Source organism: Ornithodoros turicata, chromosome 2 (genome assembly GCF_037126465.1).
Source record: "Ornithodoros turicata isolate Travis chromosome 2, ASM3712646v1, whole genome shotgun sequence".
Lineage (NCBI taxonomy): Eukaryota > Metazoa > Arthropoda > Arachnida > Ixodida > Argasidae > Ornithodoros > Ornithodoros turicata.
The window spans coordinates 28,492,521-28,510,748 of NC_088202.1; the positions used below are offsets into that span (position 1 = coordinate 28,492,521).

At 46.4% G+C, this 18,228-nt stretch overlaps 1 protein-coding gene across 1 annotated transcript in view; it reads left to right on the plus strand.

The window, feature by feature from the left end:
* LOC135384468 (venom metalloproteinase BumaMPs1-like) overlaps positions 1 to 18,228 on the plus strand; it is a 35,747-nt gene that overhangs the window by 9,082 nt on the left and 8,437 nt on the right. Inside the window, exons 7-10 of the mRNA XM_064613670.1 lie at positions 7,794 to 7,865; positions 7,940 to 8,070; positions 12,037 to 12,074; positions 17,877 to 17,985. Of these exons, the coding sequence (XP_064469740.1) occupies positions 7,794 to 7,865; positions 7,940 to 8,070; positions 12,037 to 12,074; positions 17,877 to 17,985 (350 nt within the window). The remainder of the gene's footprint in view (positions 1 to 7,793; positions 7,866 to 7,939; positions 8,071 to 12,036; positions 12,075 to 17,876; positions 17,986 to 18,228) is intronic.

The following is an 18,228-nucleotide window of genomic DNA, read 5'->3' on the forward strand; positions in this document are numbered from 1 at the left end:
TTGTGTCTCGACAGAGTATCCTACAACAAAGAACACAACGTTACGACGTTCAGAGAGGTCGCGTAGGCCACCGGATCGGTTCCAGCCATGACAATATTTCCAGGGAGAGAAGTGTTGTGTGGGTGGAAATGACTAGGACCAAGAACGGAAGGGCAATTTCTCGAGGGGACCGAGGAAGGTGATCATTCGGTGCCGGACGTGGGCAGAGATGGTTGTTTTACAGGATTAAAGATCCAACATTTCTATCATCACCGTCAGTCAGCTTGCATCACGAGCGAAATAACTCACAGCGTAAAAAATGTCCAAATAGCTCGGATTAGGAATAAATGAGTCATCTTAATGACTTTTAGATCCGACCATTTAGCTCGACAGAGGATAGAGCAAGTCATGAAAACATCGAACATCGAGCCAAAAGCGAAATCGAGGAAGCGACAAAAAAAAAGAACAAGAGAGAAAAAAGAAAGAAAGAAAATCAGGAATTACCATGGCAAAATATTTTCGCAATGCGATGTGTCACTGCGCAACCTAATTTACAAAAACAATCAGAGAAAGCATCCGCGGAGGACAGACATGATCCCCGGGAAACGTGGAGAAGTCCCCGTACCTTCCTTCGTTGTTTCTTTCTTCTCAGCACTCAGGATAATGCTTATACCCACTTCAGCACCTCTGGTCTACGCCACGAGTCACATCAGAGGGGAATAGGCTACGTCACGACGTTCCCTCATTGCTCGATACGATCTTTCCATGAGTGGAGGACCTTTGAAGGGCTTGCGGCAATGATGCCATAGAAACGTAGGGTCCCAGGCAGCACAATGTACCGAAAGTCGAGTGCAATAGGGGTGGACGGTATGTGTCTTATCAATGTTCTTTAGTTTCACCAGTTCGTTCAAGGTCTTCCACCTACCCGTCCACCCCTATTGCACTCGACTTTCAGTACATTGTGTTGCTTGGGGTGGGTTCACACAAGGGAGGCATCCCAGGGATAAGTCCGCGGATGGTGTAGGCGTCACAGCCTACGTCATCAAAATGTGCGTCTTCTCCGGTCCGCGGGGGACCAAAATCCCACCGCGGGCCATTCGCCTCCAACCCACAAACGATCCCCGTGTTTGCGGGCGACCTGAAGACGGAGCAGCGTCTTTTGACTGTTTTTGTCTTCTTTCGACATGCTGTTTTACAGCGCTGACAGCTGAAGCACAGGGAATTCGAAGAACCGCATAATAAAAAAGGGAAACCGTGTACGGGTCTTCACGAAGCAAGAAAAAAAATGGGGATAACGAGGGTTTTGTTACGGGCCAATTTATCTCCACTTTATACCCACTAGAGTACTGCTTGAAAACTTACTGCACGATACAGCTACAGATAAATTATGATTATGAGTATTACGATTATGGCAGGTTTTGCATATGCATATGTCGCGTTGTCCTGTAAATAGCTTTTACTATACGTGTCCAGACTCGAGAACTGACAGTTGTCTGTTTCCTTCGCTTAAAACTCAGTGTAATTTGATTTCTTTCTTTTCAAGGAAGTGGACGTTTTATGATTCCACGGCACAGCAACCCTGCTCCTACGCAAAGGCGTCGACCGCGAAATATGTGTTCTCATCGACGATAGCAGTTTGTTTTTTATTTCACTGGTGCAATGGTTTCCTGCATTGCGGAATTTTTTAGATGAAATGTACTCCAAAGTGCAATACTTCCATTATTCTGTTCAACCACAGTGCAGAAGTGTGGGAAAACTCGTTGACGCACAGAGTTGTTGGAAACAGGCTTATCCGCTCCCACCCAGTGATCTCTATAGTGTATGGCTGGATCGCGCATAGGCTGCGCCAGAGCGTGGTCATCGGCCGCCATATTGGTGGGCCCAACACGTACTCTCGTCTGCATTTAGTTAAGCGCGGCTGCCCGCGATTTTTTTGTTTCCTTTAGATTAGAGGGCATGCCATGCTAGCTTGTTGCAGTTTTCAGTGCACTTCACGCACGGACAGACGAAATGGGTTAACTTTTCACAGGTAAGCTATTTATTTTGAGGAAAAACAGTGTTTATTCGTATCGCATGTATGTGACACTCGCGCTTGCTCGCACTGCTACTTCGCTGGTGCTGTTTGGTACTAAGAAATTATGTTTGGCTGCTCTATTTATGTATTTTCTACACAATGTCCTTGTGCTATACAGGTTCCCTCACAGTCTCCCAGCCGTGCTGAAGAAGTGGGTGCAGAAGATGCATCGCAAAAATCGGGCCCTATCTAAATCTTCGGTGCTCTGCAGCAGACACTTTGAGGAGGCCTGTTTCGATCGTACAGGGGAAACTGCGCGACTCAAGAGTGATGCTGTGCCTACAAAGTTTGACTTTCCACAGCACCTCCTGAAAGTAAACACAATAGTAACACATTAGAATTTGCTTGGGAACCTGTGGAGATGTGGGGTACCCGTGTAATGTGAAGCAGTTCTGAATGTGGTAGTTGATCCAACAAGCTCAGTACAAGTCTTCAGAAGTGAAACATCTGTCAACATACATGACACGACAAAACTTATGGGACAAAATTTATGGTACAAAATAATTTACATTCCCTGCTAGGCTTTCTGTCATGATCTTTAAAGCTCATGACAATGTAAGAAATAGCTTGCTAACAAAATTCTGTTATATTGAGGTTCCACAACTTCTCAATTTTAGCTGGTGGTGACCACAACAGCTCTGAATTTGTGCACTGTGCTCTGGGTGCAAAGTCATGGAGACTTGTAAGACTTTTTTCTTTCTTTTTTCTTTTTTTTGCGAACTCACATTGCACTTGCTGGACTGAACTGACGCTACTACTTTTTGCTTTTATGGTTCTTCGCAATGTAATTTTACATTCACTCCCTAGAAATGCAGAGTCATGTCCCTGATTTGATTATTCAAGACAGTCTTAGTATAAGGTTAGGGTCCTGTGGCGTAATATTCGAGCTTGTAAGAACCGATACATACTAGCTCGTTAGGTATTTCTCATGCAATGCAAAAATAAATAAATAAATAATAATGAAGGAAAAACAATAATTTCTAGGTTTTCACTGCAGTGCCCACTGACCTCCATCATGACCTCAGTTCCTGGCATGTGCAACAAACGTGGAAATAAATGCTGAATTTAACAAATGTTGTCATTTATCCCACATGAACAACAGCTTCTAAAGATAATTAATTAATCTTTCCAATACAGAGGGTACAGCCACCTCCAACAAGACATAACATAGAGGTAGAGCAGGGCGTCAACCATGAGATTTCACAGCCAGGACCATCGTGGGCCGCAGGTCCAGAAGTCTTGTCACCTCAGCCAGTCCAGTCCTCACATAACCTTGCTGCTGACCACACATACACAGTCCAAGAGAGTCCACGGACCTTAAAAAGGAAGATAGACATCACAGTTGAAGCACTGGACAACGTGAAGAAGAAGCTGAAACGCTCTGAAGAAAATGCCCGAAGACTGAAGAAAAAGGTACTCACTGCGGAGAGTGTTACAGAAGATCTCGAGAGGAAATCTCTCGTATCAAGTCAATGCACTGACATGCTTCGTGGCACCTTGTCTGATGTGCAGCTAGATTTAGTACTGCGCACCCTATAGAACAAAGCTGGAAAAGTAAGCAGAGAGCAGAATCCCCAGTAACTGCGTAGCTTTGCGCTCACTCTTCAGTTTTATTCAGCAAAGGCATACGAGTACGTCAGGAAGACATTTAACCTTTCGCTTCCACACAAGGCAACACCTAGGTCGTGGTACAGCTCTATACACGGCGAACGAGGTTTCACAGAGGAAGCCTTTGATGCACTTAAGGTGCTAATCGGGGAACAACAGAAGTTGTCGAAACGTGTTGTTTGTTCCCCGATGCTTGATGAAATGAGCATAAAGAACACATCCAGTTCGCAGGAGAGTCGTTTCAAGGTTTTGTTAACCTTGGTACCGGCCATGTTGATGATAGCCAGGAGCCAGCTACGCAGGCTCTTGTTTTCCTTGTGGTAGCCATGGACAGCAGTTGGAAAGTGCCGTGCGCATACTTCCTTATCTCCAGCTTCAGTGGACAAGAGAAGGCAAATCTCTTAACTCTCTGTTACAGAAACTACATGAAACTGGCATTCTAGTAGCAGCTGTCGTGAGTGATGGTTTAGGCTCGAATCTCACAAAGTTTCGAGAGCTTGGGGCAGACATTCGGGCCCCCTCCCTCAGGCCGTGGTTTCCACACCCGTCAGATTATTCTTCGAGGGTTCACATCATACTTGATGCCTGCCACATGCTCAAGCTTGTGCGCAATGCCTTTGGGATCATGCAAGTCTTCCAAGATAGCAATGGAGGGCAGATAAAGTGGAGCTTCATTGTACGCCTTCAGGAGCTCCAAAAGACAGAAGGGTTGCGGGCAGGCAACAAACTCAGGGCTGCACACATTGATTGGAGCAGCCAAAAGATGAAAGTCAACTTGGCTGCCCACACACTCAGTGCAAGCATCGCAGATGCGCTGGAATTCTGTGATCAAGACCTAAACATTGCAAGCCTTCAAGGGTGCGAAGCTACAGTGAACTTCCTCAGAAGATTCGACCGTCTCTTCGACATCCTGAACTCTCGCAATCCTCTGGCAAAGAACTTCAAGGCACCAATCCGATACGCAACCCACCACCTTTGGATGTCATTCTTTAATGACATGGATGGTTATATAACCGCTCTAAAAGATGGATTTGGGAAGCCAGTTCTAGAATCTGCAAGAAAAACAGGATTCCTTGGATTCCTGATCAACATGAGAAGCCTTCAAAGTTTCTGCGCTTGCCTTCTCTCTGGCGAAAATCCACACTTGAAGTACATGCTTACCTACAAGATTTCACAAGATCACCTTGAGCTTTTCTCCTCTGCACTAAGAGGCAGAGGTGGGTGGAGCAATAATCCTACTGCAGGACACTTCATTGCTGGATACAAAAGACTGCTTGTACACCACCAAATAGAGCCATCAGCAGGCGGCAATTGTACGGCTCAAGACAGCACACATACACTTACAGTGACAACTGCAGCAGCATCAGAAGCCACCTCCCTTGATGAGCTTGATATTCAAGCCTCTCGATATTTTGGCACCTCTACAAGTGAAGGTGGAGACCACGACTATGCAGAAGCACCAGACGCTGGGCAACTGTCTGCCTTTGTTGAGGATGTCGTCGGGTGCATTGCAGGGTACATAGTGAAGTCAGTAACAACGAGAATCTCCTGCGCTGACTGCATTGATGCCCTGACAGATAGTTCTTCAAGCAGTGCCATATTCCACCGCAAATCGCGTGGTGGGCTTGTCAAGCCATCCCAAAGCGTCGTTGCCATATGCAAGGTGACAGAAAAACTAGTTCGACCAAAGCTCCACATTTTGGAAGGAAATTTGCCGTCTAGCATTCAGATCGAGCAGCTTCTCACAAGAGCTGTTTTACAGGACATCTTGCCCACATTTCTGAGACACGGCGTTTTCCCCACCCTCTACGAGCACATGTTCGAGTGCTCTCCAGAAGAAAACCACGTCATTCGCCTCATAAAGCTTATAGCTAACTGCTATGGCAAGATTCGACTTCACCATCTTGCAAAGGAGCGCACAAAAAACGTGAATGAAAGACCACGACTACGAAAGAAGCTCTCAAGCATCATAGTATTCAACAATCAATGACAATGACTAATGGCCGTGACAATGGCCTAATATTAATTTATAAATTCTACATGTCATGTTCGCAGTGATGTTACTGTTCAATTTTATGCAATTTTAGTGGGTATCACTTTAAACAAGCCGTTTGTGAGGTAGGGTGGAAGTAAACTGCGGCGTTAACCTCGCAAGTGCAATCACTCTTGCAGCACTTGTAATACGTCATGCGGTCTTCGTGCACAGCGCTTCGAATTTCTTTAACGAACTGCGCCGACAGCTGAACAACTGCAACACACTCGTAGAACACAATATGAATGCCAATGGATTATGGAAAAGGCCAAACGAGAACCATATACAGCGCCCAACGAACCACACAATAACAAACGAAAACCACACACAAACGAAACTACCTTACAATAACAAACAGTGCAAACATAGGTTGTCATTCACCAAATTCCTCTATTTTTATGCTTCCCGTGCACGTAACTAACGACACCATATTCGGGGCACAGGAAGCGGAGAAGAAAAAGAACGTAATTACCATGAAAACTACAGACACACCGCCGAAGCACGGTAGGAATACACCAGCACACTGATTCCTAAGAAAGATGCGTGCTGATCAACAATGAGGAGCGTTTAAAGAGTAACAAATGCTCCAAATCGAATCGCTTCCCATTGTTTCCTATGGGACCAGCCGGCGCCATTGGGCCCTCCAACATGGCGGCTGGTTGCCGCACCTCTCTCCCACGAGCCCCTCTCCTATGCGCGATCCAGCCTTTATACATAGAGATCAGTGCTCCCACCCCTTCGCGTGTGCTCGACGGGGACGGGGACTCCTCGGTCAACGTGACGTCACCGCACCAAAGCGGACTTATCCCGGAGATGCGTCCCTGGTGTGAACCCGCCCGTAATACCAAAAAGGTTAGGAGCAACTAAGGTTTATTAGAACGAGAACTTTCGTGTAACAGGCAGCACTTCTTCAGACATCGCAGCCAAAACAAACAAAAATTAGTTTTGAGTCACATCACTGCTCATTTAACATCTACATTTTTCCGCGCTACAAGTATTCTATCACGACTGGCTCCATCGTCGTGACATACGCGAAAACGTCAAAGGAATGAAGAGCGGTTTGATGGCTATTGCCCACTTCTTGGTTTAGTCTGCTGCATTGTTAGGCGTACCAGTTGCGGTATTGAGGAACTTGAAACAGCTACGGGGGGGGGGGGGGGGGGGGTTAGCATGCCACGACATAAGAGACGCGCACGGCTTACTCTGATCATGAATATACATCTAAGAACCCAGACAGTCTCTTAGTGTCGGGATCCTCCGCACACGGGAGCACCAGTCAAAGACACCGTCGTCTTCGATGCTACACTGTAGAAGCTGTAGTTCAACTTCTGGCACGCCGAGGCGCTTACCATTATTGTTTAAATGAACCACTGAGAGCAATAAACACATTAAAGTAATGCACACCCTAGGAGCAGCATTGCTCGTACGTATGGTGAACGCGATTTCTGACGTTTTAGTTGCCTGTCAGTTGGAGATCATCCACCAGCTAGCCTGCATCCACGCCATTTTGTCTTACTTGCCTTGGAGCCTCCTCTGCTATAGCCGTGTTCAACTTAAAAAGAAAAAAATCTAATCCGTAAGCTCTCAGTATATACTGCGACGCAGATAGGCTAGACACAAAGAGGTCACGCTCACTCCTGCGCCAGATAACGTAATCCATCATGCTCACTCTGCCACTGCAACGCACCGAAAAACAAAGACACAGCTGAAGTCAGACAGAACACAGCGCCTTGTGTTCTGTCTAACTTCAGCTGTGTCCTTGTTTTTCGGCGCGTTGCAGTAGCATCATGTACCAACAAGCCCATATTTCTACGTTGTCCATGCTCACCCTGCTTCTGTATTGGCTATTACGAATAGCCAAATGACACTACGCTGCGGCACGAAGTGCGCTCCCCTACTGATGGCGTGCGGTGGTGCTACAGTACATCTCCTCTCATGCTATTGTGTCTCCTTGTCTTCAAGCTTGTCTTCATTTGACGAACTAGATTTCTTTTCCTTAAGTTGAACACGACTATAGTTGTGTGCTGGCTGTAAATATTTTCGACGATTTCTGTTTCATATTCGATGGTCACATATGCGTTTTGATTGTTTTCTGTACAGGTAAATATGAGATACGGTCAACTGAGACGTCCAGGTTTTCAAATGAAACTTCAGTGTATCATGCGGCTTTCTGTAAGTACACTTCACGGGCGAATATTTGGTTCCCGCCCCTGTGACCTTTAGAATGACAACGCTGTAAATAACAGGATCGCCAAGAAAGAAGCAAGTTTAATCTCCAAGGAAACTCGTTCGAGTACCAGGATTTTCTGCCACAATTTGTCGAATACATCAGTAGCGACGCCTTCATGCGCTATGGCGCTGTCTTCCTCTTCACAGGGTAAGTCGCAATAAGGTGCCATAGAAATAATGACTCTGCAGGACGTCGGTAGACATAGACCTCCGACCTGCCCTGTCTTTCGACCCCCCTTTAACTCAGCCCTTTATATTAAACTTATAAAGAGTTAGCTTACCCCACTTTTGAAGTCGGGTAGCTCTGGCCCTACGACCACCGCTGGGAAACATCCCATATCACTATTCATTCATTTCTGGTTGCTGGGCAATACTAGTGCAGAATTGCAGTGTTATAGAATAGTAGTCTCTTTCGCTGAAACTGTGAACTGGAACTCAAGTTACAGTGAATGGGGATGTTTCTACTGAGTGGTTGCCGTAATCCCGACGTCAGTTCCCCCTTGATGGACATACGTTTGTGGTAGTGAAGTTTTTCTGGTGACGATGGCAAACAGATTGTCCGTCTGCCGAGAAGAAAATGGAGCGAACATAGCAATTCAGGTCCTCTGGATTACAATCCGGAAATCAAATGGCCCGTATTCCGCCGGCATACATCGACAGGGTCCAGAAACACTACTTAAAAATTGAAAATGGAGAAGACGAGCGAAAGGAAGCGTCCGCCACTAAGGCCAGTGAGAAATTCATACATTAGCGTTGCGTCAAGCAACCTCAAGAATGTGTCCGAAAGATTTGATATCGCTGTGCTGCGCACGGCGCAGAGCAGGCCGTCCTAAAGGCCAACCTCCATGGAGCGAATGTACAGCGAAAAAGCTACGAACTCCTCTCAGCGTCGGACGCCCTGCGCGGGAGGTTTGTCACAATTGCGAACATCCGCCAGCGATCTGCCCATGCCATATATTTTCGCCCACAGTCTGCGATTCCGGAAGCGTGGTGGTGGGTGGTGGTGGGTGAACACGAGGCCGGCCAATCAAAGCGCTCTTCCGCTACGAATCTGCGCAGCTCTACCAACGCCACCTAGATACAGAAGACCTGCTTGTTGCCTTCTCTCCCTCCTTTGCTACGTGGACATATAAAGTCAGAATTCATCTGCGACTACTGCGATTCCCCGTTCTGCGAATTCAAGAACTCGCAAATGATTGCAACTAACTTCGAACCTGCAGACTTGAGTCTGCAGACAAAATGTGCAACACGCTTTTGAGAAAGATATGGCTCTGTTTTGTGCTTTATTTTAAAGACGTTCGGTCACTACTCGCAGACGACGGCGGTTCGTCTCCACGGCTACGACTGCTCAAGGCACGTTCGTGATTGGCTACAGCCATTGAAAACACGATCCTGACTGGCTGACTCTTAGTTGTTACGTCATGTCTACGACAGTGAGCAGGCTTGCTCTATCTAGGGTCTCGATCTTCAACTTTCACATAGCGATCGTTATCGTTATATTTAAAGTTCGCGCGCTCAAAAGCAGCGTTGGTTGGCTCGCGCAAGAGCCGAAGTGACGCGTTATGGGGTAACGACAAGTTGAAAATCGGGGCCTAGGTGGTGCTGGCTATACGCTGCATTATCCCCTGCACATCGTCGTCCGCTCTCGTGAGTCGTCGTCGTCTTCTCCTTCTAGCTATGAGGTGCTGTCGTCTGCTCGCTGTCTCGCTTACTGCATCGTTAGAACGCCATGCATTCTCTGCCAAGAAACATGTTTTCCTTTCCCAGTATTGAATATGCCTTTCGGTACATTACTGGGCACACTTTTTAGACAGTTGTTGGATTTAGTTGCAAAATTTGAGACATTAAGTGCCCTTTTTGAGCAAGTCATTCCACAAAGCTTTCGCGTTCTACTATCGCTACAATGACATCAGAGCATGATTTTCCGATGCCGTCCGCTGGTTTGTTTTTCGTCCCATGGAGGTGGTGCCAGCCTGCCGCGCGAACTTCATTGCAAAAAATTCGCTCAGTGGAGGTTGGCCTTAACTCTGTGCCAAAGTTAACCGCCCGAGAGCATAGTTCGGAGTGTAAAAAACAGCTTTAAAATTACAAGTTACAAGAATTAGTTAGAACTACAATAATTACAAGTTTTCGCAGGCGGGGCACCAAGTTATGTGCAAAGCGTGCACAAAATATTTAAGTGTTATCGCATATTACGTGTCTATCGCATCCCGGAACGTGTGTATGAGACCGATATGGCAATGTTCGGCACCGCTTCACGGTCAAGTTGCTCTTCCGAAAACAGCTTACATATTAAGTAAACGAGTGTCATAAGATCATCATTCCCTCTGCAGCTAAGGGAGCCCCAGTCATAGTAACATCATGATAACATAAGCCAGGCACACGAGCGTACACAGGGGAGCGCAGCGCAGGCAATTCTTTCCGAGCTCGTCTGCTTCGCGTTCGCGCCACAATATGCTAAGTGAAAAGTCATCGGTAAATAAGCCGACTATCGCGACCATGTCACGTGGAACACCTTGCTACGCTCCTGCCTGTACGAACTCGTCCGACGCTAACCCAGCATTGCCATTAGACAGTCATTAGATAGCCGATCACAGTCTCTCCGCGGCCTGCGGACGCCGTCCCATATACAGGGTGCGTCATGTAACTTCATTCATCACGTCATTTTACCTTTGTAGAAAAACGGCTCAACAGAAAAATATGGTGTAACCGGCTACCTTCCTGCCATTCAATTTGCCACCTACTAAAATTACTTTCGATTACTTTTAATTGAAATAAATTAAATTTAAATAAATTATTTTTATTTGAACTCGGAAATTTCCATAGTGGATGTAACGTTTTCTTTGCTAAATCAGATAGACCGTGGTTGAATTAGCCAAACCCACTGCTAAATACGTTATGTAGTACGGCGGTTATGTTCAGAAAAGTCGCCGGAAAATTGAGGTTTATATGCGCATTTGTCAGCGACGCACTGAGTCGGCCGCAAAGCAGCGGCGTGAGAAGGGCATATCACTCGCCAGCCTGACAGAGCGATAAACGAGGGCGGTGACCTCCATGTGTGATATTCGTTAACAGCAGCGAACTACCTTCCCTTATTTTTCAGCTGCGCTGTCTATCAGGTGGAGAGTGGTATACCCCCTCACGGCGCTGCTTTGCGGCCGACTTAGTGCGTCGCTGAAATATGCGCAACTGAACCTCATTTTTCGGGCGACTTTTCTGGACATAACCGCCGTACTACGTAACGTATTTTGCGGTGGGTTTGGCTAATTCAACCACGGTCTATCTGATTTAGCGAGAAAAGCGTTACATTGACTAGGCCAATTTCCGAGTTCAATTCAAAAAATTTAATTTATTTCAATTAAAAAGTCGTCAAAATCATTTTTGATATGTGGCAAATTGAATGGCCGGAAGGCAGCCGCTTACCCCATATTTTGCTGTTGAACTGTTTTTTTACAAAGCTCAAATGACACGCTACGTGACGCACCCTGTATATGCGCCCGCCGGTCGCCAAAGGCCCTCCAGCCGCTCCCTGGTTGGATTTGTCCGCGCCAAAGGGCGCTCCCTGATTGGCCTTATCCGAGTGACGTTTTCTGCGATTTCAAGAGAGGGAATTCCGGAATACTCTCAACGTCCGTCTTCTGCTCTGCCCCTGCTCAACTGTTCGGTGTCGGATTTTCGGCGTTGTTGTCGGTTCATGAACGAGGAGTCAAACGGCACTATAGTTTTGGAATAGATCGTGACTGGTGCGACAGTCCCCTTAAACACACGTTGGCCTAACAAATTCGGGTAACCGAGAGCTCAGCGTCATCTGTAATGTCACCTGTATTACCTTATTTTTCAATATCTCAATTAGATCAATCAGTTGTGTCTGAAGCAACAATTCCTGATAGCCTTGAGATTCTCGCGTGTTAAATACAGTTGTATATAATGCGTAGGTGCCGCCCTCACTTTCACCCGTTCCTTTCACCCGTACCTCGAAATCCCGTTGCTGACCCCTACTATTAACAAGCTACCTTGCGGGCGCTGCCGACGATAACTAGCTGAACTGGAAGTTCAGATGTTGTTTTGGAGATTGTGTGTTGATGCAGTTGGTGTTCCTTATTCTATTTTCCAGCCGAAATATGCTCGGCAGAGCAGGGACAAGCACAACAGGTATTTCACAGTAATTATAACATTATTTAATGACACTAGTGATCTCGAATGTTGCCAAGTATTCAATAAAAAAACTATAATTGTTATTACTGGTATGTAAAGTACAAGCGTAAGGCCAGGCTTTGTGAGCTCGCGGCTAAACGTTTCCCCCGGCGATGAAAGGGTCGACTCCCTAAAGCCTGTTCAGCATGGAGCGATTTGTGCACGCGAAAGCGTGACGCACGAAGAGCTCCGCCGTCGACACCAACGAAGACGCTCCCGCATGCAGCGAGGAAAACCGACATCATAGGCGCATTCCCAGTGTTGCTTGAGCACAGGACCGTCAGCGTACTTCAATGTAGGAATAAGTCGAGGTGATGAGGGGCAGCAACAGTTAAAGACCGGGGTTAGAACACAAAAGAGACACCAGGACTGCCATCTACCAGCTGTGTATTGTTAACAAAAGAGCAGCAGTTCCTATAAAACTCACAAGGTGAAGCGACAGCACCCAGACTGTCTGCGTACACCCAAGTTATGGAAAAAGTGATGATCGTTAAAGTAATAAATGCACATTTAAAAATGAACTCGTAGTTGAGTGTCAACATGCCATTTTTCTTCTTTCTTTATTTTCTTTTTTTTTTTTTTTTTTTTACTGTTATGGTATCACAAAACCGCGCAGACGCACTCGTGCAGGAATCGCAACTAAGTAGCACCAGGCCTAGCCTGTGCGTGGTTTGGTATTTTCTGGCCCCGCAATGCGTGGTAGTTTCCAACTTCTGAAAAGAGCTTCTCACTATACGCAAACCTGTCACTCTTGCCGAAACTACGTTTACAGAAAAAAAAAAGTAAAACACGAACACATGACATAACGTAATCCGTGGTGCCCTTGGCGTGCTCGTAGGACTAACAGACCCGATGGAAGCCCCAACAATCACGTGATTGCTCACCCAGCTCTTACTGCCGAAAGACGCTTCCCAATTCCGGCGGCGACGCGACACCGCGCTTTTTATCAAAAAAAATCCCGCCTTCATACCGGATCTTCGGCGAAAATCTGCGCGCGCGCGTCAACACTTCGACGCGCCGACGCCGACGCGAGCAGATGGCGAGCAAAAACGCCCCATGCTTTCTGCTGCGGAAGTCTGCTGCGAAAATTTAGCTCAGTTTGGTCACTCGATAGAAACAAGACTTGTACCAACTATATGTCGTATTAATGGTGTTCCGTTGGCGGGAGCACAGAGCTTACCAAGCTCATGCTGTTTTCTTCACGGAACACAGCAAAGAGGAAAGAGCCTACACTTGTGTGCCCTCATTGGGGTAAAGAACATTTATTCCCAGCGAAAAAAACACAACAAAACTAAACTGTTGTGAAATCCCATTCGTCAATCACGCTTCGGACGCGACCCGAATCTCCATGTCGGGTACTCCCAGGTCGAGGACCCAGATTGGAATGAATGGAATGCGAGATGGAGTGATACATGCCATTTGCGTTGTCGTGCGTTGACCAACCAGGCGATGCACCGGAGGTAGAGCGAAGGAAGAACATATTTGTAGCAGAGCAATGAAGACGCCGATAGGGCAGTGGAAGACAGCAACAGTAGTCGGTAAGCCGGGCCAAAGATATCGTCGGGTACCGTAATGGGGGGCCCATAGACGTGAGGTAAAGATGATTATCCCTATCCGATTTGTTCTCGAACGCTGTCGTTTTATTTCGAGGCGTTTCGGGCAAGAGCGCTCCTGTTTACGGCAGTCAGCGCCACTTGTGGTGACTGTGCTAAGTTTTCCAAAGTACTGTGTTCTCTCATCACGCACATGGTATGTGCTGTGTCAGAATGACCAAGTTGCGTTGCGCTTTTGAATAAGGCGAAAGGATTGTTACCCCATCAAGTCGAAAGAAGGGAAACCGTTTTCGGCGCATGGCAGAATATTCTCGGAATTTCCGTTATATACTTCACTGGCCTTGAACTGGGCGTTACGGGCTTTACGGAAACGTTGCCTGCCTGCGTACTGCTGATGAGGCCGAAGAAGGCCGAAATAGCTGTCCACTACTGGCACGGCGAAGCTTGACTTGCAAACATATGCTATACGGGCAGCCAAAGAGCTCCTGCTATTTCTCCCTAGTATACTTCACTGGCTTCGCACTGGGCTTTCAGTGGTGAGTTAGCTCACCCTGACGGGAGGAATCACGTGTTACGTGACCTTCTGACGCCATCCAGTCAAACGTTGCCTGCCTGCGTACTGCTGATGAGGCCCAAGAAGGCCGAAACAGTTGTCCAGTACTGGCATGGCGACGTTTGAATTACAAACATATGTGTGTCATCTGTCATTCTTCAGTCCCGACGAAGGCGGAGCTTCCGCCGCAACGTTGACTTCCCCCTTAACTTTCGACTAGTAAATAAATAACTCCCCCTTTTCCTACTTCCTACATATCTTTGTTGTCTGCCTCAGATTTTGTTAGTACCTATATATATATATATATATATGTTTACGATTCGCTCTACTTGGAGCTCGTCAGCCCGGCGCAGGGAAGTAACACGATATTGAATTAATGGTACCGTGATGTTACATGTAAGGTTAGATCTTGGGTCGGCGCTAACAGTGCGTCTCGGCGAGACGTCAATGTTCCACGGTGATGGCGCCACCTGTGGAGGCCGCAGTGCAAGCCAGCAAGTACATACACAAAGGGAAAATAGCCGAAGCTCTGTAGCTGCACGTTGAGCATATGTTTACAATGTGATCGTGCACTCCCAGCCGAGGACAGCTGTTTCGCTCTACTTGGAGCTCGTCATAGGATAGGATCCCCCCTCGTGTGGCGTGTCAATGTAACCTCCTTTCTTCGCAGCTTTGCGCTCAAACTACGAGCCGTCAAAAAAGAGGCGGAGCCAAGGGCTCATTTCCACGGATTTTCGGCGAATTTATTTCGGCAATTGCCATTGCATTACGAGTGGGATTATGTGCTATACTGAGTACAATGACCACGGGGAACCCATTTCCGCAAAGAAAACATTAGGTCGCCTTGGGAAATTTCGGAGTCCAATTCAGGAAATTAACTTTCCGTGAGTTGAGATGATGCCAGTATGTGGCAAAAGCTATTGGCAGAAAAAAAGGCCCTTGACCGCATGTCTCTCCGGGGCCTACGTTTTTTACTATGAATTTCTATCATGGTTGATGGACCACCCTGTCTATATATATATATATACAGTAGCATATAACATTGAAATTTTTATTTGTTTGCTTGCTTGTATATACAGTAGTATATAGCATTGTACTTGCTATGAAAACACGGCACCCAACGCACAGACATTCGACATTCCGTCCCCACGTCAATCCTATCCTATGCGTGTCATACTCGTTAAAATGGCAGTTCGTTTATATTAGAATTAGCAAGACTATTCATATAAATACAAGAAAAAGATGTGTATTCTGCCCTTGATAATATGACATGCTCGTGGATTTCGGGTGACGTACGTCCCGAAATGATTATCGAAATTATATTAATGATTAAATGGATGACTCATGATTATCTTTGTGGTAATGGCCAGTGCCTGACGGGGTAGTGTCGTTGGTTATATGGCCGTTGGGACCTGGTTCAGGGAGTAGAGCTAGAACTAGTAAGCAACGTACGTCCGATCCGATAGATAGTTATCCGATAGATCCGATAGAACAGACCAGAAATACTGCGTCGAAAAATCAAAATTTCAAAATGCACTTTTAAGTCTGAATCATCAAAATATGAGTAGCGTCGAGTTCCTGAGTGCCGAGGTAGCCGTCGCTACAATACATTCCCCTTTTTATATGCTCGATAGCTGAAAGTTCCACGTTTTTTTTTCTTCAACTTACTACTCAGTCTCTCTTCAGAACTCTTCTATTTAGTCCCACAGGCTTGTACCAGAATCGTGCCTTAAGCGCCCCGCTCAGGTACAAGACCATGTCAAAATTTTTAAACTGACATGAAAATTCGCGCTCTAACAGTCACGGGCGATGAAGTATAACTCCATGAGACAAACTTTTGAGGGCACCTTTTCTCCAGGAACCTTTTCTCCGGTTCCCCGTCTGCGGTACCTCAAGGTTCCGTGTTGGGGCCTCTGTTATTTAATTTGTACATCAATGACGTTCCTGACACAAGTAGTTTTGGTGTAAATCCGCGTCTTTACGCAGATGATATAGTACTCTGCATAAGCGCTTCTGGTAAGGATGATGGTGACATGCACTTGTTGAGAAACAACGCAATCGAATCTGAATACAAGAAAAACAGCCTCTCCCGTGTGGACACCTGAGCCTTCGACATCGCGAAACTGCTAGGTTCACCGTCGTCCGACAAGGCGCTGAGGGCACTTGAAGATTTTCTACATGCAACCGGGCATATGGACATTCTATGACTCGCTGAATGTGTGCTGTGCGTGCCCCCATCGATTCCGACATTTTACACTCACTTGGTGGAAACTTTTGAACTACATGTTGAACTCCACCATCATCTCAGTTCTTTTCTGGTCATCATCTCTTTGTTTTCTCGTCATCTCGTCATCTGTTTGTACTTTCTTAGTGTAAGCGTAGTGGGGTAGCCAGTTCGACTTGGTCGAAACTGACATCCCTATTTGTTTCTTTATCACATCACCATCAGAAGAAATACAGTACTTATGCATGTGACCAAAAAATAAAATGTGCTGCTGTACGACTACTCCATACACGGTCTTAGAAAAAGTGTCGTGCTATAAAAATCTTGGAGTATACTTTCATTCGACTTTGTCCTCGGGCACACATGTTGAATTTGTTGTGCAAAAGGCTCTGAGAAGGCTGTTCCAGTTGAAAAGAACACTAAGGCATTCAACAACCCAACTCCGATTAACGGCCTACAAATCGCTGGTACGTCCAGTAATGTAGTATGCTTGTACAGTGTGGGACCCTCACTTCCTTATTCGCCAGAAGGAACTGGAACGAGTGCAGAAGAAAGCTGAAAGCAATACAATTGCAGGTCTGTGACTGCCTTATGCCGCCGAGCGATGTTGCCTCCCACTGTGACACATTTTAGGATGTTAAGGCTGAAATACTTGTATGTAGAAGTTGCGACCTACGCTTCCATTTTTTTCTTTCTATTTCTATTAAAGTTGTTTCGCATTAACTCTCTTTCCCCCTACCTACTAAAAGATAGAAGATTATCAAGACATAAGCATGGTCTCACGTTGAAGGAATATGTTTGTCGCACTGACATTCTGCAGTTTTCGTTCTATCCAAGAACCATACATGACTGAAACAGCCTTCCGGAGGATGTTGTCACTGTATGGCGTACACCTAGATTTTTGCGAAAGCTGAAACACCATCCATCTCGTGTAATGATCCGCGATGTGGATCAACATTGTTCTAAGTAAAAATCAGAGCCGTTTATAGAGAGGGTTCGGCCATTCTCTGATATTTTGCCGCCTTGTGGGTGGAGCCTATTTTGACGTCAGGGTCGTCGCTGCGCCGCCCAAAAAAGCCATTATGTAAACATAAAACGAGGTCATAAGAAAAAACATCAATACGGTAAATTCTATGACGCACTTGGTGCTTTGCGGCAACTTGCTATGCAGTCGTGCGGGAAATCCAGAAGGTTGCACCAGTGATTTATCCGGACCCCTACATACCCTAACACCCCCCAAATGGTCGCCAACGCCCCCTAACTCTCATAAGTATTTCGGTGTCTGATGGGTCGCACGTGCAGTCGGGGTATTGGCAACTTGACTAAGTTTTTACTACTGTCGCAGATGTCTCTAAAAATAATATCCGCGATTACGCGGGGAGTCATTCATTTGAAATTCGGTGCACAGTTATTCACCTCTGTTCCCGTAGGTGTCGCCTATCTCGGAACGCTGTGTACAGAACACCGAGTAGGTATTGCGGAAGACATCCCAGGAACCTACAGCGCAGTTCGGACAGCGTCGCATGAAATGTTACATATGTACGTCACTCTTTTGGTCCGTCCTGTTCGATTCGTCTTCGTATTACAACCCACTCTTTTATGAGACTCAAGAAAACGTTCCTCTCGTTACACATTCAGGTAGAGTGAGGCCCATACGTCCATGCAACCCGTCCGTCCCATTGGTCTTCCCACTACGTACCGTTCAGACCGACAGAATAACTTTACCCATAGAGACTCTGAAATTTCCCGAACACCCCCTAGAATTTTTGCTGAACACGCTCG